At 40.0% G+C, this 15426-nt stretch overlaps 3 protein-coding genes across 4 annotated transcripts; all 3 read left to right on the top strand.

Annotated features, from left to right (window-relative positions):
• The first annotated feature begins 3044 nt into the window (after positions 1–3044).
• On the top strand, positions 3045–5707 carry ppp1r27a (protein phosphatase 1, regulatory subunit 27a). Its single transcript, XM_034089609.2, has 3 exons — positions 3045–3802; positions 3963–4113; positions 4898–5707. Exons 1-3 carry the CDS (start codon positions 3376–3378, stop codon positions 5016–5018), a joined length of 699 nt encoding a protein of 232 aa, XP_033945500.1. The 5' UTR covers positions 3045–3375; the 3' UTR covers positions 5019–5707.
• A 678-nt stretch (positions 5708–6385) lies between these two features.
• On the top strand, positions 6386–10481 carry mcrip1 (MAPK regulated corepressor interacting protein 1). 2 transcript variants are annotated; one of them, XM_034088323.2, is made up of 5 exons: positions 6386–6479; positions 7501–7592; positions 7803–7921; positions 9105–9209; positions 9719–10481. In XM_034088323.2, exons 2-5 carry the CDS (start codon positions 7585–7587, stop codon positions 9781–9783), a joined length of 297 nt encoding a protein of 98 aa, XP_033944214.1. In that variant the 5' UTR covers positions 6386–6479; positions 7501–7584; the 3' UTR covers positions 9784–10481. The 2 variants fall into 2 exon arrangements, with proteins under 2 accessions (XP_033944214.1, XP_033944215.1); XM_034088324.2 differs by having other exon boundaries at positions 6387–6479; positions 7552–7592.
• Positions 10482–11074: 593 nt separating this feature from the next.
• On the top strand, positions 11075–14018 carry alyref (Aly/REF export factor). Its single transcript, XM_034089503.1, has 6 exons — positions 11075–11441; positions 12763–12921; positions 13018–13165; positions 13311–13374; positions 13451–13637; positions 13727–14018. The coding sequence occupies exons 1-6, from the start codon at positions 11187–11189 to the stop codon at positions 13739–13741; spliced, it is 828 nt and encodes a 275-aa protein (XP_033945394.1). The 5' UTR covers positions 11075–11186; the 3' UTR covers positions 13742–14018.
• The last annotated feature ends 1408 nt before the right edge of the window (positions 14019–15426 follow it).

Below are 15426 nucleotides of genomic sequence, written 5' to 3'. Positions count from 1 at the left end.
CCTCTAGTTTAACAAGGGTCCAAAACATAGCAAGACGATACCGATAAACAATTAAATAAAGATATACAAATAATTGGCAAGCTAAACAGATACAATAATGAAATGAAATCCTAACAGACTTATGAATAAATTAAACATTAAAACAGAGAGAAAGACACTTAAAATATATGAAATAAGCTTCATTAAGCTAACAAATAACTCAAATTAACAAATGAATTATACACATGTTAATACTCGCCTGTCTCTTTTATTTGGTAAGATATGTCTTTGTTTGCTTTAAAAGGTTATGTTGGTATTGATGGTGGATGTATATCTTTGTGCAGATATACAGCTGACGTGGGACAATATTGACCAACCAAACGTTACATTGAAGGAGCTGTTGACACCACGCAGACATGTGACTTTCTCCGTTTACTGTCAAAGATTGTTGTTGCTAACATTGTCTTTGGCCAAGTTCCATACACCTGAGTGTTTTCAACTCTGACTTCTTGGTAATTTGACAGATCATAACAGCCTGGAACTATGTATAGCAAGAAGTTGTAACCCGCTCTGGCATTTGCCCAAGAGCAGGCCTGACAGCGGGTCGATACAAACAAACATTTTCCACATGCTGAGGTTCTCGTTGCTTCTGGTGAGGAGTCTCGTGGAGAGACATGAAGGGAGCACCGCCAGGGCTCAGGGACGCCCCTGCACCCCCACAATACCATATAAGAGACTTTGACACCTGATAGCTGCTTCTAAAAGTCACTTCCTCGAGCTGTGAACATTCAAATACACTTCAATTTGTCCAGACATTAGCTGTAAGCCTCAGTCCCCTGCACCCCCTGTTTAGAAACCAGTAATGTGTGGAGGTGATGAATAATTAATTTGTGTTGGTATTTAGAGACGGGATCCACTCTTGCCATAGGAGAAATCAACTAATAAACTCCAGCTGGGATAGTCTGAGTCACATGACCTGAAAATATGCTACAAAACTGTCTTAACGGGCATGTGCAGTTAATAACTTGTGTTCTCAACTTAAAAACAAAGTTTTCTTCAGGTTTGTATGGCATACAATTGCTGTACAGCGGCGTTGTTAAAGAGGCACTATTGTGCTTTCTGGGTTGTCCCTTTCCTGTAGTGTGTTATATAAAAAAGCTGGAGAATTCATCTGTGGGTGTTTGCACCTGCTGTATCTGACTACTGTATATGGATTTCAATGACTACTTTTTTTACGATGTTGTATTTTAGTGTTGCGTCTGTGTTCAGTGTCCTGTCTGTCTGTATCTTTGTGTGGTAGTGTTACCACTGACAGGTCTCTCTTGAAAATGAGAGCTTGTATCTCAATGAGATTGTACACCTGTATAAATAAAGGCTACATAAAAAAAATATATAAGTTTTGTGCATGTACATGGTCTGCTAAGTCTAAAATCCCATCCAGAGGGAGTTTCTCTGCGGTGGGCTCTGGTTTCAGACCGGGTGAAAAGAGGTAGGCATTATAGGAGGCAATATGAGAACAATAAACCACTTCTTGAACATTGAAGCATGGAAAATGAGCATAATGGGGCAACTGTAAAAATATGAAAATGTATTGAAACGAAATACCTGAACACTCATGACATTGAAGTTAAAGGATATAATGTTGTACAACTCTTTAAGAGGCAGTACTTGTGTAAAGTAAGCAAAGAGGATGTGTCTAAAGACAGAGGATGTACTCCCTTTCCGACACAGTTAACATGTACAAGATGATGTGGCGGCGCAGGACATTAAGACCATCAATTCTTACTTGCCATCTTTATGAATCCTTCAGCAGGAAACACACTCTTAGCCGAAAGAGAGAAGAGCTTGGAACAGAACTTTTCGAAAAAATAAATACATCGACCATAAGGCTTGCAATATAAACTTTCCAACTACTGATCAAATCAACATTAAGGCCTTCTACAAATATGGGCGAACAGATGCTTTAACAATACGAATTACAATGGAATACAAACCAAACAGTTCAACCGGGGAGATCAAGTTCTGGAGCACAGTCATATTTTAAGTGGTTGGAGCTATGGTGAGAAACCAAAACCTTGGATTGGCAGCCACGGCATTTCGTCTGTAACATTGGCAGCATCTGTGAAATGCCCACGTCTTCTTCCAAAGGTTTAGTGAACCAGTTATAACCAGCTGTTCCCATCATGGAAGTCTGTGTGGGGGCAGCTGCACACAGTTTTACAGCACCATTCACACGTACAATTTGAGTAATAAAATGTACCAAATGTAATGAAAGTGGAGATTATAGCATTCTGTTTATAATAAATTAACAATTTTGCAGTATAAGCGTCAGACCCATTTAGGAAAGCGAAAGTTTAGTGTTGTAAATAGCTATATTTCTTGCAACCATGTGACTTTTCAGCAGCATTTAAAAGGAGAGGTTACATTTAGGGCCTGAGTTTGGCATGACGACACTCCCACACATGACCTCCTCAGTGGGTGAGTTGTATTGGTGTATCTGGTTATGATGTAAAGGGCAAGCACGAAGTCTCACATGACGAGCCTACGGGTCAATGGGACACATGAGGAGAACCGTTTAGAAACACTACCTAATGATCTTACGAATGTATATGCTTTCTAATCAATCCTGAATGTCTCGGGGCTAACTGAGGTTATATTGCACCATCAACTATGCAGTAAGCAGATCAACAACATGTAATCATGTGCTGTTGTTTATTTGTACTGTAATACCTCTGTCATTAATAGAAGCAAAAACAACGTGATTCACAGAAAATTGGTGCATAACAATATCTAGTAACCCAAAATAAAGAAGCCTGCTGTGCATGTGAGGAATAGTTTCCCTTTACTGTAGATATTTTTGCTCTGATATCAATCAAAGTTTTTGGGATGTTTTTGTGGGAAGTTCTCAAGCAGGGAACATTTGGGTTGTAAACATCTTTTATGAGGAGTGGGAGCGCAGTGTCAGAGGGAGGAGCCGGACAAGGTCCACTCATTTGTAAGCTGAAGTCACTGGATATCAGGTCCTAAAATAGCCCTACAGAGGGTATATAGGGACCCTCTCCCATGTTCACCATCAGACAAAGGTTCTGTGCAAGAGCAAACACACTGTGCAAAACATATTCGTATACAGATGGGAGAAAGTCACAGAGGGCAAGAAAACGAGGACCAAACCAGCTAAAAGATTGGATCATAGTGAAGCAAAGGATTTGTGAAGCGTGTATTCTGCAGCAGGAGATACTCCAGCTGGGAACGAAAGGGATAACAGATACAAGTGAGGAAAGGACAAAAAGGACACAGAGCGAAAGGATTTTAATTGGATTGGTACGTTCTCTTTGGATATCTCACTTTCCTCTTCCTGGGCCGACAGCAAAGGGGGAGGCCGCAACCATCGCAGGGATGAAGTACAACTACCATGTACCGTCGTACACAGGGACGTCACAGTACACGCCGTCATACACACCTACCTATCACACTCCCACACATTACACATCAACTACACCCAACTACACATCAGCATATACCTCAACAGCAAAGTACACCCCAACACAGTACAGCAGCACCAAATACACCCCATCACTATACACGTCCACTTACAAGTCGGCAGCGACGTACACCCCCTCCTACAGCAAAGGGGCACGGTACAGTTCAACACAGCGCACGCAAGCACAGGAAAAACCTGTGATACCCGTCGCACCTGCAAAGAAAACTGTACACTTCCCCAATGACATCATCTTCCAGGATATTGTAAGGCGAGGAGATATGGAGCAAATTGGGCGGTTCATGAGAGCCAGGAAGGTCCGTGTGGATACAATCTTCCACTCCGGTAAGTCTCCACAACTTTTAATTTGTATCACATTTTCACACAATTTGGAACTTTGATTTGAGAATTAGTGCCAGCCAATCAGGATCGAGGTTTTTAAAGTGTTAATATGTTAATAACTGACTTGAACTGCTGCACAGGACTGACTTAGCTCATTGTACAGGTATGGCAGCAATTCACGAAGCCGTGCTAACTGGAAGCCTGGAGGTGGTGAAGCTGTTGGTTAAATATGGCGCCGATGTTCATCAGAGAGACGAAGACGGCTGGACGCCACTTCACATGGCCTGCAGTGACGGCTACCCGGAAATTGCCAGGTGACCTTTTAACCTTTGAGTCTTGACCGATCATGCTCTCCTTTTTTCAGCACACTGATAATAGCACAGAATAGAAATATAAAACGTCATCATCTGCAGCTGATTTCTCAAATATAGGGATCGTTCATGATTTTTCAATTGTCAGTAAATAGTAGAAAATGAGTTACAGTAGCTTATGCAACTATTGTCTTGTGCGCTAGTCAGAGTGTGTGAGCAAAGCAAAGGGAAGTTTGATTATTAAATACGAATACAAAACGTATGTCTTTAATTTGAGTATTGAACAGATACCACAGGGAAATATTGCACATTGTCTATGAAATACTCATACATTAAATATAAGATATTAAATATAAGATATTGACATATAAGATGAGGTCACCTGGTTGCAATGACCTTTCTGTTTTTATAACCATTAAGCTACTAGTTTCACTCTGAACATTGTCAATAATAACACACAAATGAATTGGTGACATCATTCTTAACAATCCACATAACCCAGGGAGTGGAGAAGCATTCAATAGGGAGAATATAAATGTTAAATATAAGGGAGATGTTTTGTTTTGTATTATATTCAAACGAGTAAATTATATAACTGATCTTCAATACATACAGCTTCACTTATAAGTGAACACTGAAACTGAAAGTTGACAGTCGAGAAAGTGAAACACTGAAAAATCACACACATTGAGGAACATCTGTTGCAGTATACAATATAATAAACTATTGCATGTTTTTATATAAATACATCTGAATTTAATAACGAGCTGCTTCATTCTCCCCTCAGATATCTGCTATCGACGGGAGCCAGCACAGTGGCGGAGAACGAAAACGGAGAGAAGCCAGCGGACCTCATCGACCCAGACTGCAAAGAGCTGGTCAAACTGTTTGAGACGGGCTGTGTGTGATTTGGTACAAAATCATGGACCCAAGAGAGAGCTTCAAAACCAAGTGCAATACCAAACAGACTGACAACAGGGTGGAAGAACATAGCCAGAGTTTCTGATCCTGAAAAGAAATAAAGTGATCCCGCTTTGTTTTTGTTTGTAATTGCAGCCTTAAAGCAATAATTGATTGGGCTGCATTTGTATTTATGCTGGTTTATTTTTTTTATTTTTTTTGTGTGTATTTGTTATAATGCCAGTGCTGCAAATGTTAATCTGCAATAATTGCCTTTTTTCATTTTCAGCTCAAGCATATATAATATTGTTTCTTGAATTACATTAATCAGTTTTAGTATTCTATCAATTGTGTACGTGTTACTCTTTAAGTAGCTGGTTGCACTCCAAAGACTGTATGTTTCCAAACTATTCTTTTATTGCATATTGACTTGAAAACACAGAAGATGGGCCGATGGAGTTATGTATCCTCACTGCTGGGCAGAGAGAGGATCAGATAAATTGATAATCGGTACTTGATGGTCATAAATAAATAAATAAATACACATCAAGTTTATGCTGTATAAGCACTTTTACTGCTGCAGTATTTTTCCTGATGCATTGTTATTGTTTTCTGTAGTAGAAATATGAATGTCAGCAATGAAAGTCTTATTATTTTTGTACATTTTCATAAATAAAGAAATCTTTTATATATGTGACTGTTGTATCGTTTATGAGAGCACACACCAGGATTGCAACCACCATGTATTTGTTCAGCCCTCCTATGTGTGTGAAACATTGTTAGTCACAGAATTCCTAAAAACAATAGCAACAAGAACATCATACAATTCAAAAAACTTTAAAAACCCATTCCTATAATATTTATTTTCCTCATACGGAAGAAAATAAGGGCCACACTGGATTTTTTTGACCAAAAGTTTAAAAAATAAATGTGAGTTCTGAGATTAAAGTCAGAACTCAACATCATTTTTTATTTTGTTCACATCCCAAATGTTTTTTCTCATGAGGCCCTAATCCTATTCCGTATCCTCACAATCTATACCTATCCTTAAAACATTTCACAAAATCAACAGAGGCAATAAAAGCATTAAAAGTGTTAATACAAATGTTGACAACAAACCAATCAGTGCTGCTGCTGCTGCTGCTGCTGTTGCCTAAACACTTAATAATAACAACACATTAATATCATGATATTCCTGGCATCCTGAAATGAATGTAGTAGTTTTTTTTTAAAGAAAAATGGCTAGTGTGCACAAGCCTTTTTCGAAGAAATACCTCAACCGAAAGAGAGAGACTGTCAAACATTAATTGTATATTATGTATTACTTGTAATTGTGAGAACGCTTTCACTTCCGTGTTCCTTGGTCTTTTCCCGGAAATGATTGGTTGGCATTGGCAACGTTTTAGCCAGGTCTAACGGCGTACACACTCTCTGAATAAAGAAAACGAAAGGAAGGGTTATAAAAAAAGGTTTGTTGAACATATTAACAGTGTGTCATTTAATCTACATATTGGGGGTTGTTATATCTACGCAACGTGTTTTTCTCATACATATTTCGGTACAGCAAAATATTAGCTGATCGAAGCTAACGTTACGACAAGACAATGTAAATTGTCCGGCTAGCTAGCTAACTAGCTTGCTAATGTTAGCCGACAGTATTGTGTCAGCAATTCTACAGTAAGCTGTTAAGGACAAAGCTATAAGGGAACACGAATCCCAATGATTATAACCGACGTAAAACATTCTTGCTCACAATAATTGGAGCAGTGGTTAATGTGTTGGGTTTGGCTTTTTATCCTGATGCTAACACAACATAAGTGAAAACGTAAACAAAAGCCGCTTGCTTTGCTCACGTCCATATGTGTTCATTTACAGACACACAGCAAACCATGTCTATATAAACATGAGTTCACGTTAAAAACGTTGACACAATTCACATGGTTACTAATATTACTTATCAGATCTCTTTAGATTATATGTATTGGTGTTGACTAGTAGGTAGCTTGAAGATGCATCTGTTGACTAACCAGCAGTGTCACTAATGTACTGTTAATAATACTTTTGAGGTCTTTATTTAAATACACACCTGTGTTTATACATTGTGGTAAATGATATGAATCAGTCACACAGACTATTTAACGATACAACACAATTATAACACAATATACTTTCAGTAATAATCACGAGTCAGCTGTATAATCATGCAAAATATACTTTGTTGCGGGATGTAAATGAAGGAGCTCCTGCTACATTCTGAGGAATCATGTTTCACGCTTTACGGCACAAATTGTAAAGATTTGTTTCTGTGTGAGTGGGAATAAAAATAAGGAGTTCAATCATACCTACATGGCCAAAATGCTGTGATATCATATATTCTGTTAACAAGTGTATAGACCGTAATCATGTCATCTTTGTTTCCTATGCAATAAAGCAGGTATTTGTTATTTTCTGACCCTCATGTGGAGATGTAATACTTGACACTGTTTTTAGATCTCAGCTGCAGACTTCTGATCTTTTATTCTTCAAATCCACTCACCATAGAGGAGCGTGGAGCGAGTACAGACTGCAAACAGAATGACCAGGTGTGTTATAGTGCTCAGATACAAATAGACCAGTGTTGATAGTGGTCATTTAAATGTGTTAAAAATAAATGTGTGTATATTTTGTGCTTCAGATTTGAGATGCGGAAGTAAATTATACTGATGTTTAATTTAACAACACAGAGTTAAACAATTAAAGACTCATTTGATTTATTAATGCTGATATTTTTAATTTGTTGTATGTTTGTGAAGCTCATCTGCTCCCAGGATGGTGAATAGTTACAAGCGGACCTCGAGCCCCCGATCCCCTACTAACACTGGGGAGCTTTTCACCCCAGCACATGAGGAAAATGTGCGCTTTATACATGATAGTAAGTATGCATTCTTACATTACATGTCACTTGTTAGACGCTTTTATCCAAAGCGACTTACATACATTCAATACTGTGGACAATCCCCACAGGAGCAATTTGGGGTGAAGTGTCTTGCCCAGGGACACACCGACATGTTGACTGGATGCATTCTTACATTGACGTATAATAATTGATTTGAATAAGTAACTGAATATTAGATCCATCATAACTAATAAGTAAACTAATGCAATGTGTAAAGAGCTCAATAAAGGCCAGTTGAAACAATCTAACTATAATGTGTGCTTAGATTCTGTGAATAGTGATGGTCAACTCAGGTTGCTACACACTCCTTATTATTTTGTTCATCTCACATGTAAACACTTTCATAAGAATTAGCAGGTAAACTGAAGTCCATAAGAACAATGTCAGCATTTTTCAAAACAGGTTATGTGTCCAATGGAACGGGCGGACACAATAAAAACCAATGGCATTACAACACCGCTTTCCCTCATCAATGCAGGAGGTCACGACCCTAACCCCCTCTCACCCTCAACACTGATACTGATACTCCTTGATTCATGTGTTTAAATTGTTTGCGATGCAGAAAAAACCACACCTTTTTTATCGTGTGGATTTCAAAGGTTCCCCGTGGAGTTTTCTCGTGTTCTCTCCCAAATCCCATTACTGTTTTGATTGTGTCACGCCAATTACATTTGGCAAGAAACAGTAAAATCCCATTGTATATATCCTTGAAATCCATTGAAAATAAACATGTGGATTAGTTTAATATTATAAAATGATGTCGTATGTATGTGCACGCTTGCTTACCAGACCTCATGCACATGCCCAAGATATAAAAAAGTGATGCACTCACAGGAAAACAGGTTGGTCTAAGTGCTTGGACAGGGTAGTGTTTATACCCAGAGACCATACATAAATTGCTGGTCACTTCAACAATCATTGTAAAAAGTAGAACTAGTGCCTAAATCAGCCAATTTTAATTTGCCCACTCTTAGAACTGACATTTAGGCACTCTTAGAATGAGTTTTCAAGTTACAAATCACATACATAATAATTACATAATCTTTTATTCAGTCCAACGTCTTATTAACCTTCAGTCTTTCTTATCCTGTCATTACTTACAAGTCTGCAGGGTAGGATAACATTTCCTAAATGTATTGTTGACTCTACTCCTTCACAGCCTGGCAGTGTGTGCTCCGAGACATCAGATCAACACAAAATAGCGAACGTAATGACCGTGGACCACAGGAGTATGTGGAAAAGAACCCAAATCCTAACCTACATTGTAAGTAACTGTTAGAAAACATCTCAATAGGCACCGGCTTGGGAATCAATAATGAGGTTACACTTTATTTCTTGCAAGAATGGAAAAAGTAGTTCCATACAGACATATGTTCAACTAGTTCCCCGAACAGCTTCTACCACTCACTTATATACGAGAGAGAGCATTTTACAGACACAAGGTTGAAGAATACTGGTTTAAAGCAGTTTTCTATGCTTTGTGCAAGATAGCTCAGGCCCACGTCAGTGATGATCATGCTTGTCACATACTTATCACATGCCTGTAACAGCGTATCACGCTTATCTCCATTGAGGGTTAACATCTGTTCATATACATTGTCATATGCCTGGACCTCAGTTCACACGCGCACTTCTGTATCTTTCAATGAGCTCATTCAGTATTTTCCCATCAGTAACAGTGTAACTTAGTAGTGACGTGAAATGTATTTTATTAAAGGATAACATTACTCAGACACAGGTCAGTTAACAATTTGTTTCTGTCTGCTCTTGCAGCTTTCACGCCAGTGGACCTGAGCGACCTTAAGAAACGTAACACACAGGACTCCAAGAAGTCCTAGTCTTTTCCATGGCGGTCCAGTCACTTCTTTCCACCCATTTTCCTCGAGAACTTTTCCTCCATCAGCCAGAAAGTCAGCCCTGTTGGCCAGTCTAGCACAGAATGCCAATCTCATCTCTCAACTCTGGACCACAGCAGCCCCCGTCTTTTTCTTTGCCCGCTACACCTGACCACGAAGAAAAGAACCGGTTTCCAGGGAGCTCAAATAATTTCGCCTCTCGGTTCGTGGTTTTTTTCAAGTGACAAAATCTTGATATGTACATTCTTTATGTGGATGGGACTGATGCAAACTTTTATCAAAATCTGCTGACATCTGATGCTGAGGTGCAAACTGTCGACATTCTCCACAGGACACAAATGACTGCAGTCTTAAATACAAAACCTTGTTTTCTTTAATACTGCTACTTATACGACTTTGGAGGAAAAATACGAAAGGGCTGACTTCTTTTCTTTTTTTTGGTTCGTTTTGGGAGATAGTTTAGTAAATTGTAGAAGTAGTCAAATGGTCACATTGGATATACCATTTGTGGGCAAGTTTTGGAAGCCAAATGCAATGTAGAAGGCCAATGTTTTTATTATAAATGTTATTTCCCCCAAATGGACTTTACTAAGTAGAGACCTCCCCAAGTATGCTGCCCTTGGTTGAACCCCATCCCCTAAGCCTTGAAACAAAATGTTGAATAAAGGACTTTTACAGTACCCCTGCTTGTGTTACATAAATATTTACAATGAAAAAAGGAAACTAAGTAAAACCTACCCTGAATCTTATACTGGGAGGAATATCATAATGCCAGTAGATTGGGAGAATCAATTGTGCTAAATCCTGGATATAGTGATGTTTACAAAGGCTGCCAATGATCACTTATTTTCTTGTTCAATCATTTAGTAATAGAAAATAGTAAACCATTTCTTAGAACCAAATATATCTTAGTTGTCTAAGTCATATAAGGCTAATAAAACCATAACATATTCAAGAGGCCGGGGTCAGATCTTTTTGGCATTTTTATCTTTAAAAATGTATTTTTTATAAATTGATGATCAAAGTGGTTGTAAATTGATTAACTGTCTATCAACTAATCAATTACTCGACAAATAGTTTGAGCTCTGATTTGAATCTGTAAAGAAAAACGAAATCTATCTCCAGTCATTCATGTTGATTAATTCTAATTGAACAGTACCTTTTAGAAAGCTGTTATGCGGCTGTCTTGGTCACGTGTTTTACGTGATGACGTTGTATTTACGTGCAGGACGCACTGCCCACCCCCTCTATAAACAGACCAACGCCAGTGCTTTGTTTTCTTATCAGAGACAGTTGAGCTGTGAAGGAACAAGGAGACTTACCAATCCAGTCTAGGGCGTATTTTTTATATTTCGTTAACAGTTTAGCTTTATTGGGGCAGCATAATGGCTGATAAAATGGATATGTCATTAGACGACATTATCAAGCAGAACAGGCAGCAGAGAGGTGGAGGCCGGGGTGGAAGAGGCCGAGGCCGCGGAGGCTCTGGCGGCGGCCGAGGGGCAGCAGGCCCTGGGCGGCTTGGAGGAGGAGGAGGCGGCGGTGGAGCAGCGTTTGCAGGCCGAGGCGGCGGACCCGGACCCACGAGGAGTCGACAGAACCTGAGTCGTGCTAGAGGCAGACCAACGCCTTACAACAGGGTATGAGAAAATTAGCGGAATGGGCAAAAAAGGAGAAACCTTCGGCAATCCTGAAAATGCCTGGTTAACTTCTGTTCTTCGATAGGCTTGCAAGCTAACCCCATAGCCAGCTTGCTAGCCAAGCGAACACAATGTTCGCCATAACCGCCGAGCTCCCTTCGACGGAGCTCAGTTGTTTGCGGTTAAGCTTAATTGGAAGTTGTATACATAGTGTGTCCCTTGGCCTTCTCCCACAACTTATATGTGTTACGTCATTTTTCAAGAAAAGTCCCATTGGAGAGAGCGGCTATCGGCTAACTAGCTAAAGTTGGATCGTGAAGGCCTCGACAACGCCATTTTGAATCCGGCACCTTAATTAAAGATAGTCAACGGCCAATAACGGCTTTCCACACCAAGTGTCACAATGATGCTAAAAGGAAACTACTTCATCGAGAAAATCCACCCACCCACATGATTTTTCCACCACTTTGGGAGCATAGTTTTTGTCTTTTCCCAGTGCAGCGACAGGCGGCCTTTTGTTCGGGAGCGGCTGCTTACACAACAAGGCCTGTTTGGTGGCTTTCAACCAGGGTGGCTGCTGTTGTGGATGGATCAGTGGACTTCAACCCCCCCTTTTAGTGTTCACATTAGGCAAACGTTCACTCCTTAAGTGTGAATGAGTATTTAGACATGCCTAGAAAAGCCCCAATCAAAATGGCGTGGTCTCAAAATGGACGCTCAGATAATCCACGCTCACATAGCTGGCCCGTATTTAGTTGTTTTTCCTCATCCACTCATCTTATGGACAATTACCCTTCATGAAAGCCCTTTTCGTGGCTTGGTAGAGAACTTTTGGCCGATCCAGGAAACACAGTTCAGCGCTGGAGGCAACACTGCTTCAGATGGCAACCCCCTTTGTACCCGAGGATCTTGTCTGGAGAGCATTTGGTGGAGGCACAGATGGCAAGAACAATGGGCAATGTTGGTAGATAGCCGGGGTGGGCAAGATACTGTTAGTAAAGTGTTTGGGATGATAAATATTGCTCAATTTTGGCGTAGTCATTGAGTACATTTTGTTCACTAAAACTGTTAAAATTGTATACCTGTAGTATCATATAAGTTGTTTGTCCTATATATGTCTTCCTGTCAATACTGGATACACTTGCTAGTTGTGATGGGGTGGGCAGGGAACATTTTGGGGATCCTCTTGGGAACTGAGCACCCTGGCCATGTTGGAAGTGGAGCCCATGCTTGCCCCAACACCCAGCCGTGTGGACTCTGTGATTGACAGAGGCAAGGGGATCCTGAAGTCAGCAGGTTCGTTCTCTTTCATCTGTTGCAGCCAAAACAGCTTCCGGAAAAGTGGCAGCATGACATGTTTGACAACGGCTTCAGTGGCTTCAGCGGCCCCGCTGGAGGTGGCGGAGGAGGCGGCGTTGAAACCGGGGGGAAGCTCCTAGTCTCCAATCTCGACTTTGGCGTGTCGGATGCAGACATTCAGGTACTTTAATGAAGCATGTTTTCCATTTGGAGTTAATTACAAAGTGGGGGTAAAGGAATTGCTAATCAATGACTCTTATTTTATTATTTGTTTCAGGAACTCTTTGCTGAATTTGGGACCCTAAAAAAGGCAGCAGTTCATTACGACAGATCGGGAAGAAGCCTGGGAACCGCAGATGTCCACTTTGAAAGGAGAGCAGATGCCCTGAAGGCCATGAAACAGTACAACGGCATCCCACTTGACGGTATGCCTCAAATCTTGTTTCATCTGTATTGAATTATGCCTACAAAATATATTGAAGGGCATTATCTGGCTGGCAGATTACGTGAATAATTCAATACTACTTCCCTGCCTAAATTGTGACCTTCATGTCTTCTTTTGCTCTCTAGGGCGGCCTATGAACATACAGCTCGTCACATCACAGATTGACCAACAGAGGCGACCTATGCAGGGGTAAGTGTAGCCAGGTTTTTGCAAGCAGCACTCAAACATTGTGGACAGGATGTTTAATGGGCTCTCTCGTTTTCAGTCTGAACAGAGGTGGTGGGGTTGGCATGAACAGAAATCGTGGAGCTGGCTTCAGAGGTGTGCAGAGAGGCCGAGGCGGACGTGGTGCTGGCGGTGGAGGAAGAGGTCGGGGGGGACGCGGAGGTACTGCCAAGCAGCAGCTGTCAGCAGAGGAGCTTGACGCCCAGTTAGACGCCTACAATGCCAGGGTACGTTCAGCTGTCAAACAATATACCTGACAACAATTGACAAATTGCATCTTGCAGCTGTCTAATTATCCTCCTTTTTGTTTTCTCAGATGGACACCAGCTAAGCAATATGACTCCTATGGATTGTTGTCCTTCCCCTCTGCACAGAAGGGTGGTTGTTGCAAATGTGCAGATTATTTTACACATGGTTGTTTCTGGTGTGAAAATTATTGTTCCAACCTCCTCTTTTAAATGCTCCGTGTTTTTTACCAGTATTTCTTTTTTCTGATGAAAAATGGTTTTGTCTGTAGGTTCATGTGGATTGGGTTCGCCCAGTTTTTTTTTTCTCTACCCTGTAGTTAATGACACTTGTAATAAAACCTACAGTGCATATTAACCAAATACTGTTTCTGTTTCAATGTTCTTGTGGCCGTTTGTCCATGTACCTTGTATTTCAACAGTATGAAGCCTGAATTAGTAAAAGTGATTTCCAATTATATCAAGGTGCATAATTTCAAGCTTTGGATTCTCTTAGGCAGTCTTTCAATTTGATTGGCTTATTCCAATATATATGGAATAAGCCAATTTAGTGTGTTTGCTGCAATTTCTTTATGGTTATGTCTTTGCAGCACACTAATGACTTGACATTTTACTCAAATCAATACACTTGCAGCTTTTTCTTGAAATAGAATGACTGAAATTTGGAAATAACACATGTAATTCATCCACAAAGCTATCGTAGAAACCACTTCAGAAAAGCCCTTTGAAGACACATTGTAGTTGCTAGACCAATGGAAAATATGGGAAAATTCTAGAGGTAACATTCGTACATTGGCTAGAAGGGGAACTGTCAAAGCTGGGCATTTATCACAAAAATACTCACTGCTGCAAAAATGTTTCCACAAAAAGGCCACTAGATGTCGCTCTGTATCCAAATGCTGTCCACAGTTGAGTCATGGAGCCTATAGGTTTTTGAAGTTTCCTTAATACGAAATCAATGCGATTACTGCCTCCTGGATGAATAACTGTTTCATTGGCTTGAAGGGAGGCTACGAGGGGATGCCGCTTAAGCAGGGAGGCATAAACTGGGAGTGAACAAAGTGTTGCATGTCTGTGAATGCAGCACAGCGCTGCATGCCCACGCGTGTCGTCGGGACAATATTTCCCGGAAGCGTTTTGAAAAACTGAAAAGTCTCAATTGAACAAATACTGTTTCCGGGTTGGTTTTCATCATTAAAGCCAGTGGCTAATCTTGTCTTTTTTGTTCCCGGAAAACAAAACAAATAAGTAGTTTTCATTTTACAAATACATATAATTGTAATTGTATATTCACAAAAATGTTACAGCAAATATATGCCCAGTTTATTGGCCTGTACAAAAAATGTGTACGGTTCAACATCTTTGTAAGAGTAAAAAGGGGTCTTTGGCTTGATAACTAATACAATTCTGATCAATTTGTTTATCTTAAATAGCTTGTTGCATAAGCAAAAATCCGAAAAGATAGTACAAACTGTAAATTCCACTGAAATAAATTTAACATTTGCGATATTGGGCTATATATATACACATTGATTGATTGCTTGATTTAAAAGAACATCTACATTAGTTGGCCACTTACAACATGCTCTGCATTATTTAGCTCATTGTATTTATTAATTGTTCTGATATTGATATAGTTAACTTAATCTGCGTTACTTGCACATTGGTCTCGCAACATAATCATTTTAATCTAATCTATTCTACTTTGTTTCTTCTTGCACCATTTATTTTTGTTTTATGTCCCATATTATGTTGCATTGTTGGAGGAGCT

This window comes from Pseudochaenichthys georgianus, chromosome 8 (assembly GCF_902827115.2).
Source record: "Pseudochaenichthys georgianus chromosome 8, fPseGeo1.2, whole genome shotgun sequence".
Classification (NCBI taxonomy): domain Eukaryota; kingdom Metazoa; phylum Chordata; class Actinopteri; order Perciformes; family Channichthyidae; genus Pseudochaenichthys; species Pseudochaenichthys georgianus.
This window is presented reverse-complemented; position numbering and strand designations above follow the sequence as displayed.

Bases quoted from the DNA above. Each gene is read 5' to 3' on its own strand.
- ppp1r27a (XM_034089609.2), top strand. From the start codon at position 3,376: ATGAAGTACAACTACCATGTACCGTCGTACACAGGGACGTCACAGTAC. The intron at 3,803-3,962 runs GTAAGTCTCCAC...CTCATTGTACAG, and splicing joins GGATACAATCTTCCACTCCG to GTATGGCAGCAATTCACGAA. The intron at 4,114-4,897 runs GTGACCTTTTAA...TTCTCCCCTCAG, and splicing joins GGCTACCCGGAAATTGCCAG to ATATCTGCTATCGACGGGAG.
- mcrip1 (XM_034088323.2), top strand. The intron at 7,922-9,104 runs GTAAGTATGCAT...ACTCCTTCACAG, and splicing joins TGTGCGCTTTATACATGATA to CCTGGCAGTGTGTGCTCCGA. The intron at 9,210-9,718 runs GTAAGTAACTGT...CTGCTCTTGCAG, and splicing joins CCCAAATCCTAACCTACATT to CTTTCACGCCAGTGGACCTG.
- alyref (XM_034089503.1), top strand. From the start codon at position 11,187: ATGGCTGATAAAATGGATATGTCATTAGACGACATTATCAAGCAGAAC. The intron at 11,442-12,762 runs GTATGAGAAAAT...CATCTGTTGCAG, and splicing joins GACCAACGCCTTACAACAGG to CCAAAACAGCTTCCGGAAAA. The intron at 13,375-13,450 runs GTAAGTGTAGCC...TCTCGTTTTCAG, and splicing joins CAGAGGCGACCTATGCAGGG to TCTGAACAGAGGTGGTGGGG.